At 56.6% G+C, this 26,587-nt stretch overlaps 3 protein-coding genes across 3 annotated transcripts in view; 1 reads left to right on the top strand and 2 right to left on the bottom strand.

Moving 5' to 3' along the window:
• Positions 1-900, bottom strand: part of MORN1 (MORN repeat containing 1) — a 49,027-nt gene extending 48,127 nt beyond the window's left edge. The window contains exons 1-2 of the mRNA XM_052654053.1: positions 825-900; positions 271-342 (exon numbers count right to left, since the gene is read on the bottom strand). Coding sequence (XP_052510013.1) covers positions 271-342; positions 825-900 — 148 coding nt within the window. The remainder of the gene's footprint in view (positions 1-270; positions 343-824) is intronic.
• Positions 901-1,194: 294 nt separating this feature from the next.
• On the top strand, positions 1,195-11,898 carry RER1 (retention in endoplasmic reticulum sorting receptor 1). Its single transcript, XM_052653489.1, has 7 exons — positions 1,195-1,328; positions 4,698-4,779; positions 6,123-6,227; positions 7,841-7,940; positions 9,135-9,213; positions 10,357-10,492; positions 11,059-11,898. Exons 2-7 carry the CDS (start codon positions 4,699-4,701, stop codon positions 11,146-11,148), a joined length of 591 nt encoding a protein of 196 aa, XP_052509449.1. The 5' UTR covers positions 1,195-1,328; position 4,698; the 3' UTR covers positions 11,149-11,898.
• A 1,130-nt stretch (positions 11,899-13,028) lies between these two features.
• PEX10 (peroxisomal biogenesis factor 10) lies at positions 13,029-17,466 on the bottom strand. Its single transcript, XM_052653488.1, has 6 exons — positions 17,304-17,466; positions 16,284-16,364; positions 15,529-15,929; positions 14,182-14,357; positions 13,948-14,083; positions 13,029-13,219 (listed from the first exon to the last, which is right to left on the bottom strand). Exons 1-6 carry the CDS (start codon positions 17,413-17,415, stop codon positions 13,151-13,153), a joined length of 975 nt encoding a protein of 324 aa, XP_052509448.1. The 5' UTR covers positions 17,416-17,466; the 3' UTR covers positions 13,029-13,150.
• Positions 17,467-26,587: the final 9,121 nt, after the last annotated feature.

Below are 26,587 nucleotides of genomic sequence, written 5' to 3'. Positions count from 1 at the left end.
CCAGGGGACTCTCGGCTTGCTACTTGCTCTCCTTGCTATTTAGACTTTTTTTTTTTTTTTTAATGGTCAGCCTCTTCATCTTCAAGGAAAAAATAAAGACAGTTTTCATCAGCACCAAGGTGGCTATCTGGGTCCCCCATTCTGCAGAAGATGGCCCCTCATGCGCACGAGTGAGGGCCCAGTGTGGCAGGCACTCACGTGGCCCCAGCTCCTCTAGGACATGTGCTGTCAGTGGAATGGCTACAGCAAGAGGCCATAGCCTGTCCTTACCGTGTTTCTTGCCTCCTCTCCATTCTCCTTCATATCGAAAGAAAGAATTCGGATAAACGTAGATCCCATAACCTGAAGGTTGAAAGGACACCCAGGTGAGCACCAGGTACAGATGACGTGGCTGACGACCAGCACGCACAAGGTGGGGGCCATCCCGGGGCTTCTCTAGGTGTCTGTCGTTTCACCTCTTAGTGAGCCTCACCCCCACTGCTCCCCAAAGGCTGTTTGGGTCACAACTCTCCCTGTTAATCCGTTTATACAGCAGACATGCTGAGCGCCCAACCCATGCAGAGACGCCCGCCCCGCCACCCTGGGTCACCGAGGGTCGACTCAGTTCCTCCCGACTGGGTCTCCAGGCCCCAGCCGGTTTTGCTACTCGGGGCCCGGGACCCCGCCCATACCGTGGGCACCCAGACACCTGAGTTGGGGACGACCAAGCTCCCAGGGGTGCGAGCTAGGTTCGCAGTGAAGGTGCGGGGATGCTCAGCGAGTGCCCGGACCTGTCCGCCTCCCTCCCTTCCCAACGGAGGCCCGGTAGGTTAGTCGGCTGTTACCGTCCCGCGGTGGCCTCCCTGAAAGCTCCCGGCGCGGTATGCAGGAGGCGGCGCGTCCCTCACTGGCGAACGCCATCTTGCCGCTAGAGGTTTCCCTTAGCAACCGCATAGTTCTTCTCTACTGGCTCGTTGGTTGTGAGCGGGCGTGGCCTCTAGTCAGTCCCTGGGCGTTACTAAGTTCTGGAGCTGAACTGTCTGGGCCCGGAGCCAGAGGACGCGAATGCGCTTGCGCAGCATGGCGAATTTCCGCCGCTTACGTCTCTTCCGCCAACGTGACAACCCAACCAACGGGTTGGGCGCTCGCACCGGAAGCGGAAATGGTTGGAGGCTCTCGGCCCCGCCCCGGCGGCCATCTTGGAAGCCCGGGAGGCGGTGCCGCGCAGGACTGAGCGGAAGTGCTCCGTTACCCCTTCCCGGACCGAGCGAAACGCCGGCGCGGCAGCCACCCGCGTCCTTCTTCCCGCGGCCCTCGGGAGACCGCCCTCGGCCGCAGTGGACCGCGAGGTGCTGGAGGGCGGGGCGGGGCTGGGGTCGGGCGGGTGCCGTGGTCCTGAGGGGCGCGCGTGAGACTGGGGCAGGGCCGGACCCCCGGGGTCGCCGCGGTGACCGGCCCCAGTTCCCTGGTAGCGCGTCCTGGGAGGGGTCGGCTTCTTGCCCGGGGCCGTGGGACCTCGGTGTCCTCGCCGATCCAGGGCGGCCTGCGGGACTTGGGTAGGAAGCGCCGCGGTGGACTTGGCTCGCTCGGGGTCGAGACCTGGCCCTTCTGCACACCGAAGATCCCGAGCGCTCGGGCTGACCGGCTCGACGGCGCCCCGCGTGCTGTCCTACAGCTGCCTCCGGAAACCTGCCCCAGGCACATGGGCCTGGGAGCGTCCCGGGGCGCCTGCTACTCGGTCGGGTTGGTTTCATTCCCGGAGATGTGTAAGGTGGAGCTCTCCTCGTAGGTGAATATAGGGCCCCCCAGGTCTTGGTGGTGCAGGTGTGGTGGAGACGGGAAGGTGGTCTTGCCCAGGAAAAGGAGCCGGCCGTGAGCCCTGGCCGAGCACTCTGGTGGGTGAGGTCTGGAAGGGCTTTTCAGAGAAGAGAACATCATCGCAGGATGAAAGTGTGGGAAATTACCAGGCTCGGGACTCAGGAGAAAGGGGGCAGGGGATGAGGGGAGACATAGAGGGAACCAAACGGTGCCAGGCAGGACTGTCCTCTGTGTGGGATGCATCTGTGTGGGGACAGCTCCACAGACAGGTGCAGTGATGACTCTGGTACTCTGCACACAAACCCCCATAAGTGATACTCCTGGTCTCTGTTTGGAACAGTCTGATCTTGTTTTTTTTCTTTGTTTCCTTTGTGGCTGAGCCTGAGGCAGTGACAGCCGACAGAGAACTTAACCCACTCATAGCTCTGTGCCTGGCCTCCTGGATAACGGGGCCGGCAGTGGAGGGACAAGGCTCCTCTTCCCGGAGCTTGCATTCTAGTAGGAGGAAAGAGAAATGAGGCAAAAAGCAGTCTGAAGTGATTGTCCCACAAAATAGAACAGGGTGATGTGATCTGAGGGACAGGCGCCAGTTGGACAGTCATGGAGGGCATCTTTGAGGAGGTGGTCTTGGAACTGTAGGGGACTGCAGACAGCGCAGCTGTGTGAGGGCCACCCTGATTGGAAACAAGTCCGAACAAGGCCATCTTGCTGCCTTCCTCCCCGGGGCTGATCCTGGTTAGAACCAGGCCCTGCACTGGTTCTAACAAGGCTGGCTGCTGACTCCCCACCAAAGGCCTGGGGGGTGGTGCTGAGATGCTGTGGCCCTGTTTCACAGAGTGGGGAGGGCCACAGTGGCCTGTGAGTCACGCCATAGACAGGCCATTTGATCCAAAGTTCACCTTCTTAATGTTGATGGGAGTTCAGCCAAGGTGTGGAGTTAGGTTAATGTATATGTCTTATGTCAGGTGATGGGAAGTTGGTCAGTATGTCGTGGGAAGATCTTTCACACGTTCAGTTAAGAGAATGAGACAGAAGCGGTTGTCTCTGTGTAGGGCATACTTTAGAGGAATAGCAGGTGTTTCTCTAATGTTAATACCTCAATTCAAGTAACGGCATTTAAATGGTAGACACTTTGGTCATAAAAAAGTAAAATAGGGAAACATTTGTATGGAATTGTAGGATAAATGATGTTACTGATATAGCTTTCTTTTGGCCTGACTTTGGTCTAAATAGGGTGGCTGGCCTTCTCTAATTTAGCCCTTTTGAAAATAGGAAATTTTCCCCAGTTGAATATAGAGGCAAACTTCCCCAAAAGACAGGGCTAGGAGCTACAGTTCACCTGTTCAGTTCACCGTGGCTCCCAGGAAAGCAAAGGGCATTTCTGGGTCTCCTTGGCACTCTGCCCCTCCACTCCGGGGCTCCAGGAAATGGTGTTACAGAATCAGTAGACGTTCTAGCACAGATGTGCTGGTGCTTGTGGGACTGCTCAGATTATCTTCATATCAAAGTTGTACTGTTGACCCTTGAACAACATGGGTTTGGACTACATGGGTTCACTCTCATGTGGATTTTTTTCATGGGAACAGTACCGCAGTACTGCGCGATCTGCAATTGGTTGAACTGCAGGTCCAGAGACTGACTGTAAAGTTATACTTGGATCGTTGACTGCTGGGGTCGACGCCCCTGCGTTTGTTCAAGGAGCCCCTGCAATTGGTACTGTGTTCCATCTGGGATCTAGGATCACGTCGTGAGCCTGCTAACTAGCGGCTGCATGCAGGGAGGATGTGCAGATCCAGGCTCCAGCCTGGCCGTGAAGAGGCTGAGCAAGGGGGTGACTCAGATTGTTGGAAGCCTCAGGTGTCTGCCCAAATGGGAAGGGCTGCTGTGCCACCTTCCAGATGAGGAGCGGTGGCTGCACGACCATACCGCTCAGGGGTGGTGGACTCCATGTTGGAGTCCACTTCTGGTCCCCAGCCCTGCCATGGTGTCACATGGGGGGAGGAAGCCGCCGGTGGTAGGGAGGCAGTGAGAGCTTGTCCCCAGCATCTTCACCAGCTTTGGACTGCCACGGCCTTCCGCCTTCTGCGTCCTTTTTGTTCTGTGGTTCAGGTGGGGGCCATGCTGGGCTGCAGGAGCCAAGGCCAGAGCTGCTCTTGACTTTGAGCAAGTGGCCTGACTGTCTGAGGCTGACGCGCTGCTGTGGCATAGGGGTGACGGTGCCCACCCTTCTCTTGGCAATTTGGGCTCTCATGTGCTGAGTCCTCACGGAGTCGCGCGGCTGGATGAAGCAGTCAGGAGCAGATAGGGTTACCTCCACGCACAGATAAGGAACTGGGGTGCAGACAGACGGCTACTGGGAATCCTGGCCATGGAGTGGGGACCTGGTCTGGACAGGGCCTGGCACTGTGGGGAGCAGCCTGGACAGAGACCAGGTGGGGCCTAGAAAAGAGGGGCCACTTGGGAGCCTGTGGAGCGGCAGGAGGAGATGCTGGCAGTGGCCGAGTCTGGAGAGCCCTGGGGAGGTGGGCCTAGCCACCTGTGCTGCAGACTGGCCCCAGGGAGGTGGACACAAATGTGTCCACAGGACTTTGCAGCCAGCGGGGCGGCCCTGGGACTGGTGGGAGGAGTGTGACCAGGTGACAGGAGCGGAAATGAAAGTCCACCGGTGCTGCTTTGCATGTCACGTGGCCTCCTGGCTCTCCACCAGAGCATGTCGCTGGCTCCTTTCTCTTTCCTGGATGACTCGTGGTAAAGGCACAGGCCGGAAGCCTCCATGTATGTGAGACAGTGAATACTGGAAAAACCTGCTCGATGGTGTTGATGGAAATAGGGCAAAGTGATTAGGTCCTTGAATGCTGTTTATTTAATATAAAACTGTTTTGTGTCTTTCTTGCTTACAGAATGTCTGAAGGTGACAGTGTGGGAGATTCTGTCCATGGGAAGCCGTCTGTGGTATACAGATTTTTCACACGACTTGGACAGGTTGGTTTTGGGTTGCAGAGCTGTATACACCTTTAAGGAGAAGGCAGTGGCACGCCGCTCCAGTACTCTTGCCTGGAAAATCTCATGGATGGAGGAACCTGGAAGGCTGCAGTCCATGGGGTCACTAGGAGTCTGACACGACTGAGTGACTTCACTTTCACTTTTCACTTTCATGCATTGGAGAAGGAGATGGCAACCCACTCCAGTGTTCTTGCCTGGAGAATCCCAGGGACAGGGGAGCCTGGTGAGCTGCCGTCTATGGGGTTGCAAAGAGTCGGACAGGACTCAAGCGACTTAGCAGCAGCATACACATTTAAATGAGACTTGACCCTGGGGCATTTCCCCATGGAGTGTAAGTGTCCTGGCAGCCCCCCGGGGTGCACACTCACACTCAGAAGCATCTTGTCTTGTTACTGGGAGGATGCTGGGTCTCCTGTGGTTCAGGCCACATGCTTGTCTTCTGCATTTTTTCAACAACTTTTAAAATGTGAAAAGCCTTGATTCTTAGCAGACACGTCGCCCTGCCTCTGCCCTCACTGTCCCCTTGCTTAGCCACCCACGTCCATCCTTGTCCATGTCTCCTCAACCCCTGCCCCCAGGTCTGCACTCCATGGCAGGACCACCCCTCAGGCCACAGCAAGGCCTGTGAGCATCTGTCTTGGAAGAAGAAGTCTGACTTGGTAGAGAATCGTACAGACTGACGTAGGACTCAGAACTAAAACTGTCGACTTTTAAAAGAGAAAAAAATAGCATCTGGAAAACTTGATAATTATTGAAGCCAAGTCATGGGCCTCTGTGGGCTCACATTCTCTCTTATGAATGACTAAAATTTTTCATAATTAGAACTTAAAAATGGGAATTAGTTTCAAATTAAAATGAGAATACAGATGTGTATATTAGTTAAATACTTACAGAGATGTACACACGTACATAGACATGCATGCATATGTGTGAATCTAGGAATTTGGCCATTTGCTCTGCAGCAGTGTCTGTTCCCCGCCCCCTGCCCTGCCACTGCTGTGCGGGCGGGACCAGCTCCAGGGTAAGCGGCTACGGGATGGGACGGGACCTGTGCTGAGTCCCAGGTGCAGAGTGGTAACATTCCTCTGTCTCTGCTCTCCTCTCTGTCTCCCCACGATGGCCCCTCAGGCCGATGCTGTGGGACCATCAGCTGTGAAAGAGAGATCCATAATATCTTTGGTTAAAGAACGAATGCGTCTCCAGAACTGTTGCAAGTAACTTTTGGATTAGTTGTAGTTACCACTCGGCGCGAAGGTCAGCAGCAGGTGTGCTGTGCAACAGGAACCGCAGGGCGGCCGTAACACAGTCTGTGTCCCTCCTAGATCTACCAGTCCTGGCTGGACAAGTCTACGCCACACACGGCCGTGAGATGGGTGGTGACACTGGGCCTGAGCTTCATCTACATGATCCGCGTTTACCTGCTGCAGGTCAGTGGCGCGGGACCTGGCCTGGTGTGCAGGTGGGAGGGTTGTTTCTCCTGTCTCTGGGGTAGAAGTGTCCTGGTCTGCTCAGGGGACCTCCTGGTGCCCCTTGGCTGGGCCTCCTGGGGATGGGGACAAAATCACCTGGACTGGCCACCTCATTCCCTGGGTGTGTAAGATATCCGAGGAGGACCAGGTGAGGTGACTGAGGGCTCTCCCAGGGGCCAGGCATCCTCCCTGAACCCTGCTGACTGCCTGGCTCCCAGGTGGGAGCCCCTGTGGACCCTGAGAGCAGGGAGGCTCATGCCTCGTCTGGAGCTTTTTTCCCTAGGCACGACAGCTGTTTCCTCCATGAGAGCAGACCCATCCTCCTGGGTGTCTCCCAGGTTAAGAAGGGTGGGTGTGAGGACAGGTACTTCATCCATTAGACACTGTCCTACGTCCAGCCCTGGGGGAAACGCTCCCGTCAGCCGAGTGTAGAGACTCATCTTCGGTGGTGGTGCTTGTGTCTGTGTTTCTGAGAGGAAGCCTAACCCTGCTCAGTGCAAAGGTGGCAGGCCTGGAGCAGCGCTGTAGCAGGCACGGTTTGTGTCGGCAGTCTACAGTTAACGTTGTTTGCTATGATTGGGTCTAGGTGTTCTTAAGAAATTGGACCTTGGTCCAGTCTTCATGGAAAGAGTGACCTCGAAACCTTGAACTGGGGGATTTGGGCAGGATGGGGGTGCATTTTGTACAGGCTAATTTCCCAGGTTAGACTCACCAAGTCCATGCCTGATCTGACCTCCCTCCAGCTTCAGCCCTGCCACCAGGAGCTGGGTAAACACTCAGCTGTTAATTTTTCACATCTAGGATTTTGTTGTCTCACTTGAACATTTTTAAGGTATCAGGACATCAAATGCCAGCGTGACAGATCTCAGCTGGTTTGTGTGAAAACGTTTGGGCTTTTAGAATTGGTCATGCAGTGCAGTTCTGGTTCTCATTGGATAAACTCACTCCTTTAAGAATGAGCTGAGGACTTTCCTGGCAGTCCAGTGGTTAGGACCTCCAATGCAGGGCCCAGGTTCGTTCCTTGGTCAGGAACTAAGATGCTACGTGCCATGTGGCCAAGAAGCCCAGTGGCAGACGTACGCCCTCCTCTGTGTCTCCTGAGGAAGGTTTTTCTCCGTAATACTCTGTGACTTGTTGGTTTCCTGATTTTCTGGTTCTGGATTTCTTCTGGGCAGAGGCTGTGAGCAGTCCTCGCACGGTGTGTGTGGTGCCAGCCACCTGCTGCAGGGAGCTGAACTCTCAGGTCTTAGGCTGGTTCGGGGCCTGTGTCCAGGTTGGGGGCTGCTGGCAAGGACGGACCTGTGACCTGGGTGTGCAGCTTGGGTGTGTGGCTTTGTGAAGCACTCCATTTCTGCTCTCTTCCGGGGCTCTGCTGGCTTTAGGTTTTGGGTGCTTTTGACTGGACGCTGGCTTGTCCACGCTCAAGACCCACAGTACAGCCTGAGACTCACTGTCACTGTGGATGCTCTCTGCTCTTCTGTCACTTGTTCTGAGCTTGTGTCCACGTGGGTTCAGTTGAGACGAGGACTGGGTTCGGGGTGGCCTCACTGACCATGTCCCTTCTCTTCTAGGGTTGGTACATCGTGACCTATGCCTTGGGAATCTACCACCTGAATCTCTTCATAGCTTTCCTTTCTCCAAAAGTGGACCCTTCGTTAATGGAAGATTCAGGTACAGTGGAGTGTGCCTCATTCACTGTTTGGGGAAAGTTGTGATTTTATGTGCTTCACAGAACTGCTGTTTTCTCCAGAAACATTTGAAATCTCAAATTTGGAGACTGTTCTTTAGGTGTTTAAAATGTACTTGGAACTTCTGTGATCCTGGCAAGTTTGTAGAAGGACTTGATAAACCCTGTCACAGTCACAGGAGGTGGGCGCTTCTTCCTTTCTGTGTTTGGCAGATGAGGAAACTGAACCTTGGGGCTGTGTGTCCTGTGCAGGGGTGGGATGGAGGGGTAGGGTGGGGTGAGCTGGGGCCTGCCTCCTAGGCAGCTGGCCTAGCCAAGGTCCCTTCTCGCAAAAGCAGGCATCCATACTGGTTGGCGTGGCTCACTGAGGCCGCTGGCCCCTTGATGTCCCAGGACAGTGGGTTGAAGAGTTCTTGGCTCTGGCTGCTCCTGGCATACCTGGGCCAGATGGAGGCCTCAGTGCATGCCTGCCAGCCAGCTGGGAATAAGGCGGTGCACGACCAGATGCTAAGGCCTTCCTTTGGGCCGACGCTGCCATGTTGGTAACACCCATTGCAGCTCCTGTGGAGCCCGTGGGATCCTGCTCGTTTTGGCAGAGACACTGTCCAGACTGCAGATCGTGACTAGAACCATGTGTTTTCTCTGTGGAGTATCTGATGAAAATATCAAAGGAAACAACCCTTTCATTTACTGTTACCATTTGGGGAATTAGAAAGCAAGAGGCCTATGTGTAGGCCTCAGTTTCTCCATGTGTCACTGGGGAGGGCACCTGCCTAGGTGGGGTGGGGTGGGGTGGGATTCCCGTCTCGTGGCGGAGGGCGGCTGTCCCGAGCCCAGTGCCCCCTCGAGCCAATGCGGCTCCCGCCCCTGCCTGCTCGTGGCTGTGTGTGCTCATCTCTTCCCTTCCCTTCAGGTCTCAGGTCGTCCAGTTGATGGGTTCCTGGAAATCGGCATGGGGGTGAATTTTTTACACGATCTCTGGAAGTGGTCTTAACGAGAAATTCTCATACAAATCTAAAGCTGTGAATCAGTCTCTAAATCAGCCGAAATCCTCATTTTGTGTTTGGTTAAAGTCTGGGTTTCACGTGTCAGGGCTGTTGGTTCAAAGCCCTAGGGGAGCTTAGAGCTGTAGGAAGGACGGGACTGCCTGCCTCACCCTGCTGACTCTGACCTTTCAGATGACGGCCCCTCATTACCCACCAAACAGAACGAGGAGTTCCGACCCTTCATCAGGAGGCTCCCAGAGTTTAAGTTCTGGTGAGTCCCTCTTCCCCTGTGTCCCTGCCCCCGTGTTTGTCTTGCCCCACCTTTGTACCACCACCCGTGCTTCTCCCCGTGTGTTCCCCCTTTTTCTTGCACATGCTCCTCACGTGCTTGTCCCTCTGTGCTCCCCCTTGTCCCGTGCTCCTCCCTGCATGCTCCTCCCTGCCGTGCTTGTTTCCACACCTGGCTCTGAGCTGGGGGGGTGTTTTGGTTCTGGTGAGCTGGCAGCCTAGACTCCTCAGAGAAATGCCAGCTCTAGTATGTTTCCCCGTCTTGGACGTTGTCTCACCCAGAATGTGAGATATGCCTGCTGGGCATGGGGGGTCCTAGGGGCCTCCAGGGCCCACCCTGCTCTGGGTTGCAAAGTAACATCACTGTGCCTTGAAGCCACAAAAAGGGGGCTGCTTCGGGGTGGAGGGTCCTGGGTAGGTGACTGACTCGGCTTCTGGGGGTACACTGCTCTGCACTGAGGGGACTAGCTCCCTCCCCGCTTGGTTCTTGGATGATCTGGGCACAGGGCAGGTGTTGGTGTGAAGAGGGGTTGACTTGTCTGTAGGCCTCCTGGAGGTGGTCCCGTGTGTGTGATGTAATGATGAGTGTGAGGGGGGTGGAGATGACCCCGCTGGCTGGGGAAGTGGGAGGGTCTGTGAGTGTGTCTGTCCTGTCCTGTGTCATTGGCCTCTTCACCCCACCCTCCTGGTGCAGGTGCAGCCCCAGTTGGGTGTGAAGTGCTGGGCCCTGTCTGCCCTCTGGGGTAGCCTTTGCTTGCTTGAAAGGGAGAGCCAGACAGACTTGAAGTAGGGCTGCGACCCTGGAGTGTTTGGCCCTGGGCTGCAGGGCGGGTGGCCCTGAGGTCTAGTTGCACCTGTTTTGCGGGATGCTGCTTGGCCATTGGGGGACAGCCTGCCAGGCATGTGGAACTTGGGCTGGAGGCTTGGGACTGGGTTTCTAGACGTGACCCTGCAGCACATGGCATCCCTGTCCAGCCACCAGCCTGAGCGGCACCAGCAGTCCCACTGCTCATTTTACGCTTTGTGTCTGTGTCACATGCAGTACATGGCACATGCCACACGTAGGTCCCCCCGACCCCCCAGGGTTGCCTCCTGCACTGACCACTGGCCTCCTCTCCTTCCGCAGGCACGCGGCGACCAAGGGCATCTTGGTGGCCATGGTGTGCACCTTCTTTGAGGCCTTCAACGTCCCGGTGTTCTGGCCCATCCTGGTGATGTACTTCATCATGCTGTTCTGTATCACCATGAAGAGGCAGATAAAGGTAAAGCTCAGGTGCTGCTGTTCCGCGAGACAGCATGTCTGGTGTGAGGAGCTCTGAGCTAGGCTTTGGTCCGAGACACCGGGGCTGTGCAGACCCTGCTCTCTGTGCAGTCTGGTGGGTGTGTGCGCTTGCCACCGGCATGAGCCACAGCCGCTGTGTCTGGTCCGTGTACAGGGCCGGGCCCTCAGCACAGCCTCAGGTCACACCCTCAGGTGTGGCGCATCATCCAGGGGACAGTCAGGGCCCAGGATGCGTCATGTGATGCCCACATCAGCCTAAGCTGTCCTTCGTGACAGGGCGGCTCCGCTTTGTCCTCTTCTCCCCCAACCCCGGGTTCCCAGCTTGGTAGCTCTAGTTCGTTCTGCCCACAGGGTGGGGGTCACAAAACCCGTCCTCTACCCCTGGGGTTTCCAGCAGCTCAGCTGGCTCAGCCAGGCGGTAGGGGGACAGGGGTGTCTGAGGAGCCCTGGCTTCCTGCCTGCATGCAGCAAAGACGGGACTCAGAGCTGGAGGGGAGTTGGGCCATGGGGAGGCCATGCTGAGATGCGTCTGTCTGTCTGTCCCAGCACATGATCAAGTACCGGTACATCCCATTCACGCACGGCAAGAGGACATACAAGGGGAAAGAGGACGCGGGCAAGACATTCGCCAGCTAGACGGCCGCCTGCTGCCTCACAGCGCCTTCTCTTCTCACATCCAGTAGTTGAGTACAAGGGAGTTATTTTCTTTCTAAAAAGAAGCTTCGATTATTTGTAACTGAAGTATCAGGTTTTTGAAGAAACTGGCATTTAAACTGAATCGCATTGATTTATTTTCCAGCCGGTCAGGTGTGCAGACGCTGGACTTGTAGTGGAACGCAGGCTGGGGGACAGCCGGGCGGTCTGGGGAGGGTGGGCGGCCGGCTGGCGGCGGAATCAGGCCCACGGAGGGATCTAGGACGCCTGGCTGCTGCCTCTGAGGACGCCCACTGCCTGCGTGGAGGATGCGCGCCCACCGGAGCAGCCGCTCCCTTAGCTGCGGGTTCCAATGCCAGTTTCCCAGTTCATCTCACGGGAGATGTGTCGAGTTGGCCTCTACCATGATGACTCAAAACTTTATTCTTAACGACCATGATTGCTTTTGAGGGCCTGGAATTACAAATATATATTTTAATTGTTTGAGATTATTTTGACACCTTTCTTTGATACGTCAAGAGTTGTTTTAAGTGTGTTCTCGGCAGCAGCCCCTTTCAGAGACATCTGGCTGGAGGGCCAGTGCCGTGGGCTTTAACACACGGCTTCTCACTTTCTACGGGGAAACAACTTTAACCTGCATGTCAGCTTTTTTGATGTGATAAAAACCAATACTCGTAAACATTTTACTAAGTGACTTTTTAATTCCAATTTTATTAAAGACAGTGTCCCCGCTCTCGTGTAGTCTCTATCTAACCCACCACAGCTCCTGCACCACGACAGCCCGCGGGGCGCCCAGCCACCCTGGGAGGCCGTCACACTGCCACGCCGCTGACTCCTGGCTCCAAGCACCATTTCCATCTGTCTCAGTTTCGGACCTCAAGTGTTCCCCTTGTGGCTTTCTTTTGCCAGTTTTTGCAAATCTGAACTAAGCAGCTCTTGCTTTTAAGAGGCCACATGAAGATCTTTGTGTACCTGACCTGAATTTTAAGCTTCATGCGTAAATAATGTTGAGATCAGTACCTGTTGCCAGGCCGTGGCGCCTGCAGCGCCTGTGCTCTCGACTGTTTCATACTGTTGTCCCGGTAAGTGCACTGATGTGAGACTTGACAGGAAGTTGCAGCCACTCGTTGACCGTGTGAGGACGGGGTTTAGGACCCACGGAGCCTCCCCCTGTGCTCCTGCCTGCCTGGAGCAGGGCCCGTGGTCACAGCCCATCTCTGGGGCTGACCTCCGCCTCTTGAGGAGGGCCTTGGCCACCAAGTCACGTGGAGAAGAGGCCCTTCCACATGGGTGTGTGCACCCCTCACAGCGTCAGCACACCAGCACTCCTGTGGAATTGGTGCTGTAAGGATGCCTATGCCAAAATCCAGTCTGCAGGATTTGAGCAGATCTAAAAATCTGAAGATTTTTAGATCAAAGGTGGCAGGAAGCAGGCTGGCCACAGTGGTGAGTGGTGATGGCAAGCTGGCTGGCCCGCTAGGTGCTCCACGCGGGAGGAGACCCCTCCTGTGGTAAGGCCGGGACATACACTGCCGTGTTCTAGAATGGGAAGCAGATTTGACCATTCACTAGAAGGCATGTGCCAGAGGTGTTAGGGTTGATGACAACTTCTGGCTTTCTGGGAACAGTTGTGTTCCTGCCCTTCAAAGCCAGCTCCAGTGACAAGGGTGAGGTCCGTGGGTCTTCTGGGCTGCAGGACTATCATGCTGGGAAGGTAAACTGCTGGTGCTCGGCTCCAGGTCAGTCAGGCCCCACCCTATGAGTGACTGGTTTGGAAAAGGGAGGGGCGTTCTGAGGGTGGACTGGCTGCCCAGCAGGTCCCCACCCAACCTGCCCTGCAGGCTTGCATTAGCCAGGTCCAAGTCCAGGTCCGGCGCCCATCCTCCTGGCAGCTGGCATGGTATCACTTGTGACAGAAGTCTTGAGATTTTCTCGATGTCTGTGCAGAAGTCGATGAGAATAAGACTGCTCTTCCAGCAAGGGGTCAGCGGTAGTGCCGCAGGTAGACCAGCTTCTGGGGGAGGAACTTCTCCCTGCAGAGGGGACACTCCGTCTGGGGAGGGGGGGGGAGGGACAGTCACAGGCCACCCAGCACAGCATCTCCAATAAAACGGATGTACCTGTGTCTCTTAGAGAAAGCATTTTTTGAGACACTGCAGGCAGTCGGGGTGCATGACAGGGACAGTGACCAGTGAGGGGATGTGGGATGGGGAGAGCGCTTGGCCATTGAAGAACCATGGCCACCCAGAGTCTCTCAGGAGTTCTGGGGTGTGAACTTGAGTGTCCTGTCCCCACCCCTCGGGACTGGGTCCCTCCTGTGAGGGCACATGCCCCACATGGGCCGTGTGGGAGGCAGTGCCTGTGCTCCTGGGGCTTCTGCAGGGCGGCCTGGACCCCAGGTGGAGGCTGTAGCACCCCTGCCCCTGGGACCCTGTGGGCTGAGGAACCAGGCAGGCTGGGTCTCAGGCCCCCGGAAGAGATGGGGAGGTACACAGGGGCCCAGGGGCTGCCCCTCCCTGGAACTATTACAGGCCTACGAGCTAAGTCCCCTGCTCTGGCCCCCTGGCTTGCTGGACCCCACACTCCAAGGTCTCAAGGCTGAGCTCTGGCCCCAGGACTCTAGGGCCTTTCTTTCTGGGTCGGAGCTTCGCCAGCTTCCACCAGTGCAGTGCCCTGACTCCAGATGTTGCCCCGGGTTCAGCCTACCTGGAGGCTTCTAGAAGCACGCCCCTCCCCCAAATGACAGGCAGTTTTGGGGACAGGAATGCTCCAGACGCCCACCTTGGTGTCGCCCCAGTGGGTGATACACTCCCAGCAGAACAGGTGGCCACAGGGCGTGGCTGTCGAATGCCTGCGTTCCTCCAAGCACAGCGTGCACAGTGGGTTTCTGGAAACTGCTCTTTCCTCCGCATGGCTCCTGGTGGGAGTGGGTGGATGGGACACAACTGAGCTGGAGTCCCGCCGGGCACCTGGGGAGCCAGCCCCTGCCCTGCGCCCCTGCCCTACCCCACACACCTGCGGTGGGACAGGCCGCGCTGTAGCCTCCACTCCCTCCGGGCGCGCTGCCTCTGCTGGAAGCCGTAGAGCTGCAGGCCCACAGCCAGTGCCAGGTGCAGCAGGGACACCAGCCCCAGCAGCTGGTAGCTGGCGCGAACCCGAGGGTCCTCTGCGAGTGGGCGGCGGACACGGAGCTGTCAGGGACCCGGGGGATAGTCACATGGTCAGAGGGCGTGAGGCACTGAGCAGCCCAAGGGCCCGGCCTTCAGGTGGGATTAAGCCAAGCCTGCCTCTGGCTGCGGGAGCAGGCAGGAGTGCCTGGTGGGCCCAGCACTGAGCAAGGAGGATGGCGATGGAGCCTGCAGGTCACTGGTTGCAAGCAAGGTATCGTAGGAAGGGGACTGCTAGGCACTCAAGCCTCACAGAAAAGGAGCCAGCAAAGAGGCCTGAGGGGGGGAGCCCTGCGGACGGCAGGGGAGCCCTGCATGGCAGATCCACTACTCATCCCCATTCAGAAACAGAAGCTCCTGCTTGTATCAAGGCCCTGGGCTGCCCAGGTAACTCTGCAGGCTGGGACTCCTAGCCACATCCTCCAATGGAAAGCTACTTGCCCTCCACTGCTGTCTCCTTCCCTAGCTGGGAGCAGGGACTGTCAGGTTAGCCAGACCAGCCGGAGCCCAAGAGGAGGGGCCCTGGTGTCTGTGGAGCAAGAGACCCCGTGGCTGCCCCGAGGCCCTGAGTGGGTTGCAGCAGCTCGACAGACACCTGACACAATGGGTAGTGCGAGTGCAGTGAGCATTGGAGCTGGGAGGAGGAGGCATAGAGGCGCTGGACACCCCTGCCAAGGGAGGCCAGGGGGTGGGGGAGAGCCTGGAGACCTTGGGGAGGTGGGGCCCAAGGGGAGGCCTTCTGGATGAACGCTGAAGCCAGGGCATCAGCTGAGACCCAGCAGGGTTGGAGTCCCTGTGATGGGCGGAGACCACCAGGTCTGGAGACCATCAGACCTCCCCAGGTGGGAGGCTAGCAGGGATGCTGGTGGAAACAGGGTCCATGTGGTTGTTATCAGGTCACCCTCAGGGGGACGGCCCCAAACCTGACCCTCTGTAAGGATGGCCTGGATGGGGTGGGCATAGGGCCCAGGAGCCCGGGTATACAGCAACGTGGCCACAGGTGCTGGCAGTGGGAAAAAGACTTACCCCACCCTCATCAGGGTATTTGGAAACCAAACTTCCTCCGGTCTTTTAGTAAAACAGGACCCGACAAGACCCATGCTTCCAGTGGGGATTTCAGCTCCGGCCCTGTGACTGCTTGCGGGCATAGTCCCCAAAGAACAGCCTCCACAGACAAGCCAGACCTGTTACTTACGTAGGTGATGCCCGTGAACCTCTTGGCCAGGTGGTAGAAGACACCGTGGATGTAGAACCAGGCCACGTGGAGACGCTGGAGGCACCCGAGGCCCTGCTTGAGCACTGACGTGGCCCGCAGGAGCACCCCCTGCTGCTGTTCTGTCAGGCCGGCCATGCACCGGTGCACCCAGCGCCTCACCCCTGACTGGCTGCTGGGGGCCAGGCTGCCCCGCAAGGGCCAAGCGCCGTCGCCGGCAGCCTGCATTTCGTGTTCCAGGTGGAGCAAGGCCTTATCCAGCAGGTAGGGCAGGACGGTGTGCACCGCCACCAGGATCCCGCGTCGCAGCTTTGAGGGCACGTGGCGCTGTGATGGGCCCACCTGCACGATGCTGACATATTCCTCCCCAAGGGTCTGGTAGCCTGCAGGGAGAGGGGCCTCAGTGATCTCCTCTACCGGGCCCCCACCTCCCCTCCAAAGGATGATCCTCACAGCCCACACCCTGTGGCAGGGTGCAGTGCTGGGACCCCTTGGACCACAGGTTCAGCTGCGGAGAAACAGTCCCAGACAGATGTGACGGAATCTCAGGGCTTCCAGAGGCCTGGCCTGGACTCAGGGCCTGGACCCCACCTAGGGAGGGGTCTGGGTCCCTTCCTTCGCAGAGGCTGCATGCAGGCCAGTTGAGGGACACTGTGAAGCACCTCCAGAAAGCTCCCTCTGCAGGCAGTCCTTTCCTGTCCTCGGGGCCCCTCGGGAGATTGCACTGTGGCCACTACCTGCTAGTGTGGTGAGGCTGAAGTAGGCGAGATCTGACACCAGCTCTACCTCTCTCCTCCACTCCAGCCACTTCTTTGCACCTGAGAGGAGAAACTGTATGCGTTATTCCTGAGGGGCTGGGGGCCGTGGGGCATGAGGGTCAGAACAATCCTCGCTCCTGCTGCCCAGGCTCAGCCCTGTAGCCCCTGACTCGCTCCCCACACTCTGCTCGCTCCCTGGACTCACGCTGTTCACTCTTTCCATTGACACCTGCCTCACCTGGGCCCTGAGTGTCCTGAGAACCTACCCACCTGCAGCCATGCGCCCTCCAGGATCCACCTAGGCAACTGCTCTAGAACCTAGAGAACCACAAGGACTGGCAGTGTAACACAGTGACCGGGAGCTCAAGCCAAGACCACTGACCAGCATCAAACCGGAGCTCCAACACTGCTGGCTGTGAGCTCAGGTGAGTTATATCTCGGTGATCCCCATTTTTCTGTCTCTGAGGAGGGTAATGGCAACAGGTCCTCCAGGCAGGCATGTGTTAACAAAACGAGTTAATGTTCTGAAGCACGGAGAGCAGTGTCTGGCATGGAGTAAGTGAACCTGTTAGCAAAATTAATACACGGGCCATTTGTTTTGATCCTGTCGTGTTCCTCTCTTGCTCAAGGCCGGCCCATGGCCACCCGACCCCAGTATACAGTCCAGCTTCCCTTCAGCTGCTCCGAAGGAGCCCGCTGTCGGCTGGAATCTACCCCACCCTCTTGCCCCTACACTGGACTCCAACGCCCCTGCTCCACGGTAGCCTCGTGTCAGCAGAGCCGTGAATTCTTCCGCGCCTGGTGGCTGGCCTCCACCCCCGCCCTCTGCAGCAGGGGTCAAAGACCGGAGCATCCGCTCCTTCCTTCAGCTCAGGTCTTGGGGGGCGCGCAGGGTTAGGCTGAACCTGCAGAGGGCTGACCGGCGGGCCTGGGGCTCGTTTCCCCGCATCGCGCCCCCACGGCCTGTACGGCCCCCAAGACCCCCGCAGCGGCCCTCACCTGCCAGGTTGTGCAGGGCGCCGCCCGCCGCGCTCCGCAGCCCGCCGCGGTAGTAGTCGTCCTTCTGCGCCGCGCGGACCACCTCCGGCGGGCTGGCGGCCGCGGAAGCCATGGTCAAGGGTCGCAGGGCCGCGGGGATCTTGGGGACCGGGGGACAGGGAGGCGATGCAGGCACCCAGATAGCCACGCCCACGAGGCGGTGCCAGATGACTGAACTGGGCTCGGCGTGCGGCGCAGACCTTGCGCGTCACTGAGGGCGGGGCCTGGGGCGGGGCGGGGTTGACAGCGGCGCGGTCCGAGCGGCGCGAACCTGGCCCAGGGTGCAGACGCAGGGCTGGAGGGGGCGGGTGAAGGGGGCGGGTGCGCCGGGGACTGGTGAGCGGCACAGTGTGGGAAGTGACCGCGGGGACAGCCCCCAGAAACTGGGAGAGGCGTCAGAGCCACAGCAGGTGCTGACTCCCCTTGGTGGGGCACTTGGCCGCTCCCGGGGCCGCAAGTAAGGTGGGCTGTGGTCTCCCCGCTCCCTGCAGTTCTCTCTGAGGGGCGCTGGCGCCCCTGAGTTCTAATACCTGCGACCCGCCTGTGGGCCCAGGAAAGGAGCTCTGGGGCCCGGGAGAAGGCAGGGAGCGCGGATTCTTGAACCGCGGTGTTTATACTAGCGGCTGCCCCACACGTGCAGATCCCCGACTCCTCTCAGCTTCTCTCAGAGCAGGGACCAAAGAGGGCCGCAGGGGTGAGGGGCGGGGGGTGGGGAGACTGGGAGGCCACGCACCAGAGGGGAGAGAGCTAGGAGATCCCGATGCCCAGGCACAGGCCACAGCTGGACTTGAGCTGCAGTTCAGGGCCCAGCGAGGGGCCTGGGGAGAGGGCAGTGAGAGGAGGCAGTTGGGGTGCCCTAAGGGCTCTGGGTCTGGAGCAGGTTGTGTGTGTGTGTGTGTGTGTGCTTGCTCAGTCTGTCCAACTCTTTGCCACCCCATGGACTGTCGCCTGCCAGGCTCCTCTGTCCATGGAATACTCCAGACAAGAATGCTGGAGTGGGTTGCCATTTCCTCCTCCAGGGGATCTTCGCCACTGAGGGATCAAACCAGAGTCTCCTGTGTCTCCTGCATTAGCAGGCAGGTTATTTACCACTGAGTCACTTGAGAAGTGAGCAGGCCATCAGTTCAATGACTCTGTTGTGTCCGACTCTTTTTGTCCCCATGGACTGCAGCATCAAAGTGTCTGTATGTGTGCCTCAGTTGTATGTGTGCCTCAATGGAGGGGGTTGTAGGGGCGTGCCACAAGGACCAGAGGGCCTTGTCCTCTCGGACCTAAGGGGTAGGAGAGAAAGGAGGCAGGTGACCCGAGGGGGTAGGGGAACCACCAGGGCCCTGACTTTGGCTGGGAGGGTGTGGGCTGAGACGGGTTGCAGCTCCTGCCTCACTTTTGCTCCCACATGAATGTTGGTATGGGTATGTGCCAAGGCAGCACAGTTCAGCTGCACGGAGCCAGCCTGGGGACAGACTCAGTTCTCATTGGGCTCCACCAGGTGCAGGCAGGCCCCACCTAGAGGGAGGAGACAGGACCTGGGTGGTCCCACAGTCCCTCCTGCTACTGAAGCCCCAGTGACCCTTGGAGTGGTGCCCTTGTCTGTGTACCCTGGTCACAGAGGCCACCCACTGCTTTGGTTTGTAGTCCGGGGTGGACCTTCAGGCAGAGGCCAGGTGGAGACATAAGCCTCACTAGTTTCTGGCCAACTCTCGTCAGACAGGCTGGCCCCAGAGACGCTCTGGCCTGTGGGTTTGCACAGACAGTGTCCACCAGCACCAAGGTTGATTTGAAGAGGTTTTGTCCCCTTCCTCAGGGTTACCACCTGGCTCCTTCAGAACCTTGAGGGAGTTCTAACCTCCTTCTAACCTGTGTCACCTCCCCCACCGGCTGGTTCCACCTCCCTGCCCCGCACTGCATGTCCAGGTCTTCCTACCAGCACTGCCACACTGGGCAGGGCAAGGCCAGAAACTGTTACTGTGTGACTGTTCTCGGGGAAGTGGGGCCTGGGATCCAGCTGGGTCCAGGCCACCCCCGGTGTCTTCACCTGCCATGGAGCTGGTTAGTCGGGGTCCGAGGGCCCTAACTGTGACTTGGGTTTTTTGGGAGCAGGGTCAGAGCCCAGAATGGCCAGCAGGTGGCGCCATCAGCCCACCTGCTCCGCCAGGGTAGCGGTAGACTTGTAGAGGACTGGGTAGTGAGTCTCACCTAAAGAGTGAATCTGGATCAAAACCAAAGAAGGAGTGAAGCTAGCAGGGTGCAGAGATGGCCACATGGCTAAGGAGAGGGATGAGACAGTTTCAGAAGGAAGTCGGGGTGGACGGGAAGTCCCAGCCTGGTCAAGAGTCAGCTGTCCTTGTCCCCTGGTGGCCAGGCAGGTTGGAGCCCCGGGCGTGCGATGGTCTCCTGCTGGAGGCCTCACCATGTGACTTCTGACCAACTCTGGCTCCTGGGACAGGAAGGGGAAGACCCGCAAGGACTTGGCCACTGGGAGCAGGCAGATATCTGACTGGGTGTAGACCCCGCATGGGGCCTAGACGTCCTCTACTTCATTTGGCTCCCTTTCTGCAGAAGCAGCTGAGCCAGGGACCTGCTGTGACCTCAGCTGTGTAACCTCATCTACAGGAACTCACCTGCTCCCTCTGACACCCCTGGGCCTCAGTTTTCTGGTCTGCGGAATGGGGATGCAGATATAAGGAGCTGATGCTTATAAAGTGCCTATTTTGTGTGTATTAGAGCAGCTGCAGGCTTGGGCAGGGCTGGGTCTGAGTCAGTGGGAGCGGGGTCCTCACCTCGCCGCTGAATTTAGTCACTTCCTCACACTGTCAGATCGGTCCCTCCTTCGGGACACTTGCTATGGCCCCTCATTGAGTCAGCATAGGGGGCAGCCCTATGCACACTCTCTTGGTTCCCCTGCTCATCTCCCAACCTCCCCCAGCCCCACCCAGCAGCCCAGTGGTCAGGCTGGCCAGCTGGTCTGTGTCCCTCTGCTGAGAGACCAGCTTTCACTGGACATACCTTCTTGCTTGGGCAGCTGCTGTGCCCTCGAGCCCAGCTCAGGAATACCTGTCCAGAGAAGGAAGGAGGGGCATAGTGGGTCAGCCTTGCAGCACTTGATTGTTGCCAAGGTGGTCTTGCTGTGTGACCCCCTCCTCCCGAATCTCCAGGGCATGGGGTCTTCCAAGCATGGCAGGATACCTGGCTGGGTGCACCGCTGCCCTGGGACTGGGGGTGGTCTGCTCCCAGCAGAGCCTTTCCTGGAACCCTGGATCCCCTGGCATATCCTATAGTGGGGAGCAGGTGCTTCTCATCGTCTGAGGATGGCTGAGGAGCCAGTGAGGCTGAGATGCTAACCTGGGGGTGGTGTGGGGAGACGCAGATGGCTGGGGACCTTGGGTCAGCTTTGCTGTCAGGCCTGGGTCCTTGACTGAGCAGGCTCTTTGTGGGACGTGGAGCAGAGGTGCGCGGAGCAGAGGTGCGCACTGCTGCCCCTAGTGGGGAAGTGGGAATAGAGTCGGGGGTGGGCTGCTGCAGTTCCGGCCCCAGGTGTGGTGTTGGACTGGCCCAATTCCCCCCTTCCCTACAGCCGGAGGGACTGGCCGTTAGGGTGCAGCTCTCCCTGGGGACAAACCCGGAGAACAGGTTCCTCTAGTCAGCGGTGCTGCTGGGCTGGGAGCACACCTTACCCCCCGCCAGGCAGCTGCCTTCTGTGGGTGGCCCCCCAGAACTGAGTTGGGACTCCCACCAGCCCCTGGGGCAAAGGCCTCCCCAACTCCCCCCACCCCCCATCACAGGACCCAGAGCAGTGCCTGGCCAGGGGCTTGTTGGGAAAGGGGACGGGACAGGGGCTGCCTAGGGCTTGAGCTGGCCTGGGAAGTAGTGTCGAGAGATTTCAGGGCACAGGCGCTGGCCAGGGACTCTGGCAGTGGCCAAGGCCAGTGTGATTCCTTACTCAATGGGGTGCTTGGACTTGGGGGCCCTGGGCCTCTGTCAGGCTTCAAGGGAGAATGGGACAGGAATCTGCAGCTTGAGGGGCCAAGGTGGGAAGTGGTACCATCCTTGTGGCAGAACTGCGACTGAGCTCAGAGAGGCCATGCCTAGTCCAAGGCAAGTGCAAGGTGAATCCCGTCTGTCTGGTCCCACATCTGGATCCTGGTGATTTTGCCTGATGCTGGGGAGAAGGTGGAGATGTGAGTGCAGCCATCATTCTAGGGCTGAGCTGGTTGATAACTAGGGCCTGGACACTAAGGGCCCAAGGAAAGGTGATCTTGGAGGACTTCCTGGAGGAGAAGGTTTTGTACTGGCATGTGAGAGAGGGGCTCCACCCAGACCAGAGGCCATTTTTCCAGCCTCCCAGGGGGAAAAGGGAGGTAGGACAAGCCAGGACCCTGCAAGGCGGGGTACCCTCCACAAGATGGAGGATCCATGGGCACCAGGCAAGGCCAGGGAGGCCTAAAGAGGGTGGCCTGAGAAAGGCCCCTGGCTGGGCACAGGTCACCCACACACACTCCTGTGACTCCAGCCCAGAGAGTGGCATCCACTAGGGGTGCCGCATGTGGACAGGCTCAGGGAGGTCAGTCCTGTCCTGGGAGCTCATCTGCTAGAGGCTCCCTGGAGAAGTACCCCCTACCCCGTGTCACTGTCTCCATCACAGTGTCCTCCTAACGGGGCAGACACTGGGGCTGCCACCTTTGTGCTGTAGATATGAGCTCAGCAGGTCCTCACCAGCCTTGGCCTCAGGATCCTCACCTGCCAAATGGGGGATAGGAAGTCTTACCCACTGGTCCTGGGAGCCCCCAGGCTCCACATGTGTGCAGTGCGGGCAGCATGGGGCAGCCCGAGAGTTGAGGCTCCCTGTGGTTCCCCTCGTGAGTGGCCTGGGGCTGAGTGGCTCAGGGTTTGCAGGGAGGTGGGCCACCAGGTGGTGGGCCACGCAGGGTTTGTAGGCTTCTCAGAAGCAGAAATGCTTTGTCTGTGACTCCAGTGATGGTGCTGAGAGGGCAAGTCCAGAGGATGTCTCATGTCTGGCTCCCTCCCTTGTCTGTTCCCAGTGGGTTCCTGGTGGGCAGCAGTGCTTGGGGGGGTCTGTGTGGACCAGGCAGCGAGGCCAGGGTGAGTGGATGCAGCTGGATGCTCAGTGGGCACGGTCCCCAGCTCGTGCTCGTTGGAAAGTGAGGCCATGGCCACTTTCCCCTGCTGGCCGGAGCTCTGGAGGGAACTGCGCTGGTTTGGACCTCCAGGTCCACTTGGTTCTGAATTTAGGTTTGGGGCATGGGCTGTCCTGACTCACAGTGGCTAGTAGCTGCCAATGACCAGCTCTTCTCATGGCCCTTCTGCAGCCCCGAGGCTGCACTGAGCACCCCCAAGGAGGAATGTTTACTCGAAGTAGAAGACCTGAGGCTACTGAAGGCCCGCAGCCTCCTCACCTGGGATGTGAGGGTCGGGAAGCGACCAGGGCCTGGGGACTGCAAGCGCGCTGCAGGGGCTCCCTAGGCAGGAAATAGGAGTGTGGTCCCGTGGCTTCTCGTGTGAGCACCCGGCGAGGCATTGTGTGGACAGAGTGGCTCCCATCTGTTGAAGACCAGGGTTCAGGAGCTGAGTCCCTTGCAGGAGGCTCTGGGTGTCCTGTGCATCCACAGGCTCCCTGATGTGGCCTATCTGGGGGCTGTAAAATGACAGTTTACAGTGGAACCTGCCAAGACCCGTCCCCGAGACCAGGCTGAGGGGAACCCCACGAGGCGTCTTTAGTGTTCTGCCCCTGTGCAAGTCTTCCCTTGCATTTGTGAGCTGTGGCCGCGTCCTCACTGCCCAGGACCACCCAGTGCCCTCTTGACTGACTGGCGCACAGCTGACCAGTCGTGTTCATCCTACCCGGCATCCCCAGGGTGCTCTCTGGTGGTGTTCAGTGCCCATCTTTGGTTTTAGTTATTTTTCAGAATGCATAGTGTGTTTTGTTGCAATCACCTTAAAAGCTTTTTAAACACAATTTTGAAGATTATACTCCATTTACAATTATTATAAAATATTGGCTGTATTCCACATTGTACAGTATATCCTTGTAGGCTGTCTTACACTGAATAACTTGTACCTCCCAGTCCTCTGTCCTCATATGATCCCTCCTCCCCACTGGAAACCACGAGTTTGTTCTCTATATGGTTAGTATAATCTCCACGTCCACCCATGTTGCTGCAAATGGCATTATTTCATTCCTTTTATGGCTGAGTAATACTCCATTGTATATATGTAACATGCATGCATGCATGCTCAGTCGCTTTAGTCGTGTCTGACACTTTGCAATCCTATGGACTGTAGCCTGCCAGGCTCCCCTGTCCATGGGATTGTCCAGGCAAGAATACTGGAGTGGGTAGCCATGCCCTCCTCCAGGGGATCTTCCTGACCCAGGAGTCTCACTCATGTCTCCTGCATCTCCTGCACGGCAGGCAGACTCTTTACCGCTGAGCCACCAAGGAAGCCCCAATATGTTCCACATCTTTATCCATTCATCTGTTGATGGACATGATGGACACAGATTGCTTCCACTTTTTGTGTTGTAATTACTTTTAAATTTTATTTTTAATAAATAATCGCTTTACAATGTTTTATTGGTCTCTGTTGTACAACAACATAAATCAGCTTTAAGTTTACATTTATCCTCTCTTGAGCGTCCCTCCCACCCCCTGTGATTACTTTTGATATCTATATTAGGGGCACAGAGGTTTTTGGTCTCTGTATCCCTTTCCACTCTGAACAATTGTTGGGGATCCCAAAGAGGCAGAGCTGGCGAGAGCTGGTTGTGAGATCTTCAGTAATTCTGTGAGCTGGTTGGTAAACATAGCTATTATTAAAATCAAATTATGAAAATGAATAACCAACAAGGTCCTAATGTACATCACAGGGAACTCTGCTCAGTGTTTTGTGGCAGCATGGATGGGAGGGGAGTCTGGGGGGAGAATGGATCCTGGGGACGAATGTGTTTGTATGGCTGAGTCCCTTTGCTGTCCACCTGAAACTTTATAGTCAGAGCTATGGTTTTTCCAGTAGTCATGTCCGGATGTGAGAGTTGGACCGTAAGGAAGGCTGAGTGCTGAAGAATTGATGCTTTTGAATTGTGGTGCTGGAGAAGTCTCTTGAGAGTCCTTTGGACAGCAAGGAGATCAACCCAGTCAATCCTAAAGGAAATTAACCCTGAATATTCACTGGGAGGACTGATGCTGAAGCTGAAGCTCTAATTCTTTGGCCACCTGATGTGAAGATCTAACTCACTGGAAAAGACCCTGATGCTGGGAAAGACTGAAGGCAGGAGGAGACAGGGATGACAGAGGACGAGATGGTTGGATGACATCACTGACTCAATGGACAGGAGTTTGAGCAAACCCTAGGAGATGGTGAAGGACAGGGAAGCCTGGCATGCTGCAGTTCATGGGGTCACAAAGAGTAGGACACGACTTAGCGACTGAACAACCACAACAATATGTATGCCTCAGTCCCTTCACTGTCCACCTGAAATTTTCACAACGTTGTTAACTGGCTATACTTCAATACAAAATAAAATGTTAAAAATGAAAAAAAATCAAATTATGTAAACCATATAAGTTATATAAAAACACAAGCAATCAACACTCAAAATTTAGCACTTCCTAATTATTCACTTCTTACTATAGATAGGATCTGTGTCTGTTCCATCTAAGAACTGGCAATCCCAGGGGATGGAATGTGCCCGTTTCTTCCCGACTCCTTGCTCCTGAATCTCAGGGTTGAAATTGGTCAAAGCGGGTGCACTTAGAGCGCAGACATCAGCGAGCATGACCCGCAGGGCTTTCCTCCCTAGAGAGTTGGTGGTCAGGCTTGACCTGCACACCCCAGGTTATGCGCTCCTGACAGTTTCCACAAAGACGGTAAAAGTGATCATTTAAAACAATAGCTATGGGGGACTTCCCGGGTGGTCCAGTGGTTAAGAATCTGCCTTGCAATGCACAGGGATGTGGATTCAATCCCTGGTCGGGGAACTAGGATCCCTCATGCTGTGGGGGCAGCTAAGCCTGTGCACTGTGATTGGAGAAGCCCCTGCACACTGCATGGAAGACCCAGCACAGCAAAAAAAAAAAAAAAAAAAAGAAGTTATGGATGGAGTCTTACTAAAAATAACAATCAACACATTGCATGTTAATATAAATAACATTTTATGAAAATAACTATGTTTTTCCAAACAAAAAATTTCAGCAAGAAGAGTGACATTTTTTTACATTGTTGCAAATCTCCGTAATGTTTGGGTAGAGAAGAGAAGACAGCTCCATCTGCTCTACTGGTGGTAAAGAATTCGAAGAAATCTGATTCAGGTGTGTGTGTGCTAGTTCAGTTCAGTTCAGTTGCTCAGTCATGTCCAACTCTTTAGGGCCCCAAGGACTGTAGCCCGCCAGGCTCCTCTGTCCATGGGATTTTCCCAGACAGGAATACTAGAGTGAGTAGCCGTTTCCTGCTCCAAGGGATCTTCCCGACCCAGGGATCGAACCCATGTCTCCTGCATTGGCAGGCGGATTCTTTACCAACTGTCCTGCCTGGGAAGCCCAGGTAACAGTGGGTATTCTTCAATGAGTTGCCAAAACGGAACCAATGAGAGCTTCTTGAAGAAGTTGAGATGTGAAAGCTGCAACCAAGAGGAACTTCTCTGGTTGTCCAGTGTTTAAGAAGCCACCTGCCAATGCAGGGGACATGGGTTTGATCCCTGGTCAGAGAACTAAGATCCCACGTGCGGCAGGGCAACTAAGCCACAACACAGGATCCCTCGTGCCACAGCCAAGACCTGAGCAGCCAAACAGATAAATATATTTTAAAAAGTTGCAGCTGTGTTAGGGGCCATCGGGGGTTCTGTTCCACCAGCACCCACTGGTCTGGTTTTCGCTTGCAAGGGATCTTCACCGTGGTTTTGGACTATCCTGTTTTGGTCATTTGGGAAATACTCATTTGCTGGATTTTCCAAGTGTTAACATGTTTCATTAGATCATATTAACACCACCAATCTCATGAGAAAAAGCTGTCACTGATGGGAAGCTGTCAGACCCACAGTGGTGGGTACGAGTTCTCCCCAAAAGCTGATGTTCACTTAAGCTCTGACTTTTAGCATTGGCGGCAGCTCTTGTCATTTCATTTCTTTTCCTCTGAAGTGGCGGACTCACTCCGTTTGTTTTTGACAGCAGCTGGTAGATGTCTGCACACCCATACGGCAGGGCCAGCTGTTCTTCCAGGTAAAACACGGTGTC

This window comes from Budorcas taxicolor, chromosome 16 (assembly GCF_023091745.1).
Source record: "Budorcas taxicolor isolate Tak-1 chromosome 16, Takin1.1, whole genome shotgun sequence".
NCBI lineage: Eukaryota > Metazoa > Chordata > Mammalia > Artiodactyla > Bovidae > Budorcas > Budorcas taxicolor.
Note: the sequence above shows the minus strand (reverse complement) of the source record. Positions and strands in the feature narration are given on the sequence as shown.

Coding starts and splice junctions, on each gene's coding strand:
- PEX10 (XM_052653488.1), bottom strand. CDS start 17,415: ATGGCTTCCGCGGCCGCCAGCCCGCCGGAGGTGGTCCGCGCGGCGCAG. Junction 14,358..15,528: donor GGTTCACGGGCATCACCTAC/GTAAGTAACAGG, acceptor GGTCCCTGACAG/CTCCGTGTCCGCCGCCCACT. Junction 14,084..14,181: donor CGCGGCCTGTCCCACCGCAG/GTGTGTGGGGTA, acceptor CACTCCCACCAG/GAGCCATGCGGAGGAAAGAG.
- RER1 (XM_052653489.1), top strand. CDS start 4,699: ATGTCTGAAGGTGACAGTGTGGGAGATTCTGTCCATGGGAAGCCGTCT. Junction 9,214..10,356: donor CTCCCAGAGTTTAAGTTCTG/GTGAGTCCCTCT, acceptor CTCCTTCCGCAG/GCACGCGGCGACCAAGGGCA. Junction 10,493..11,058: donor CCATGAAGAGGCAGATAAAG/GTAAAGCTCAGG, acceptor TGTCTGTCCCAG/CACATGATCAAGTACCGGTA.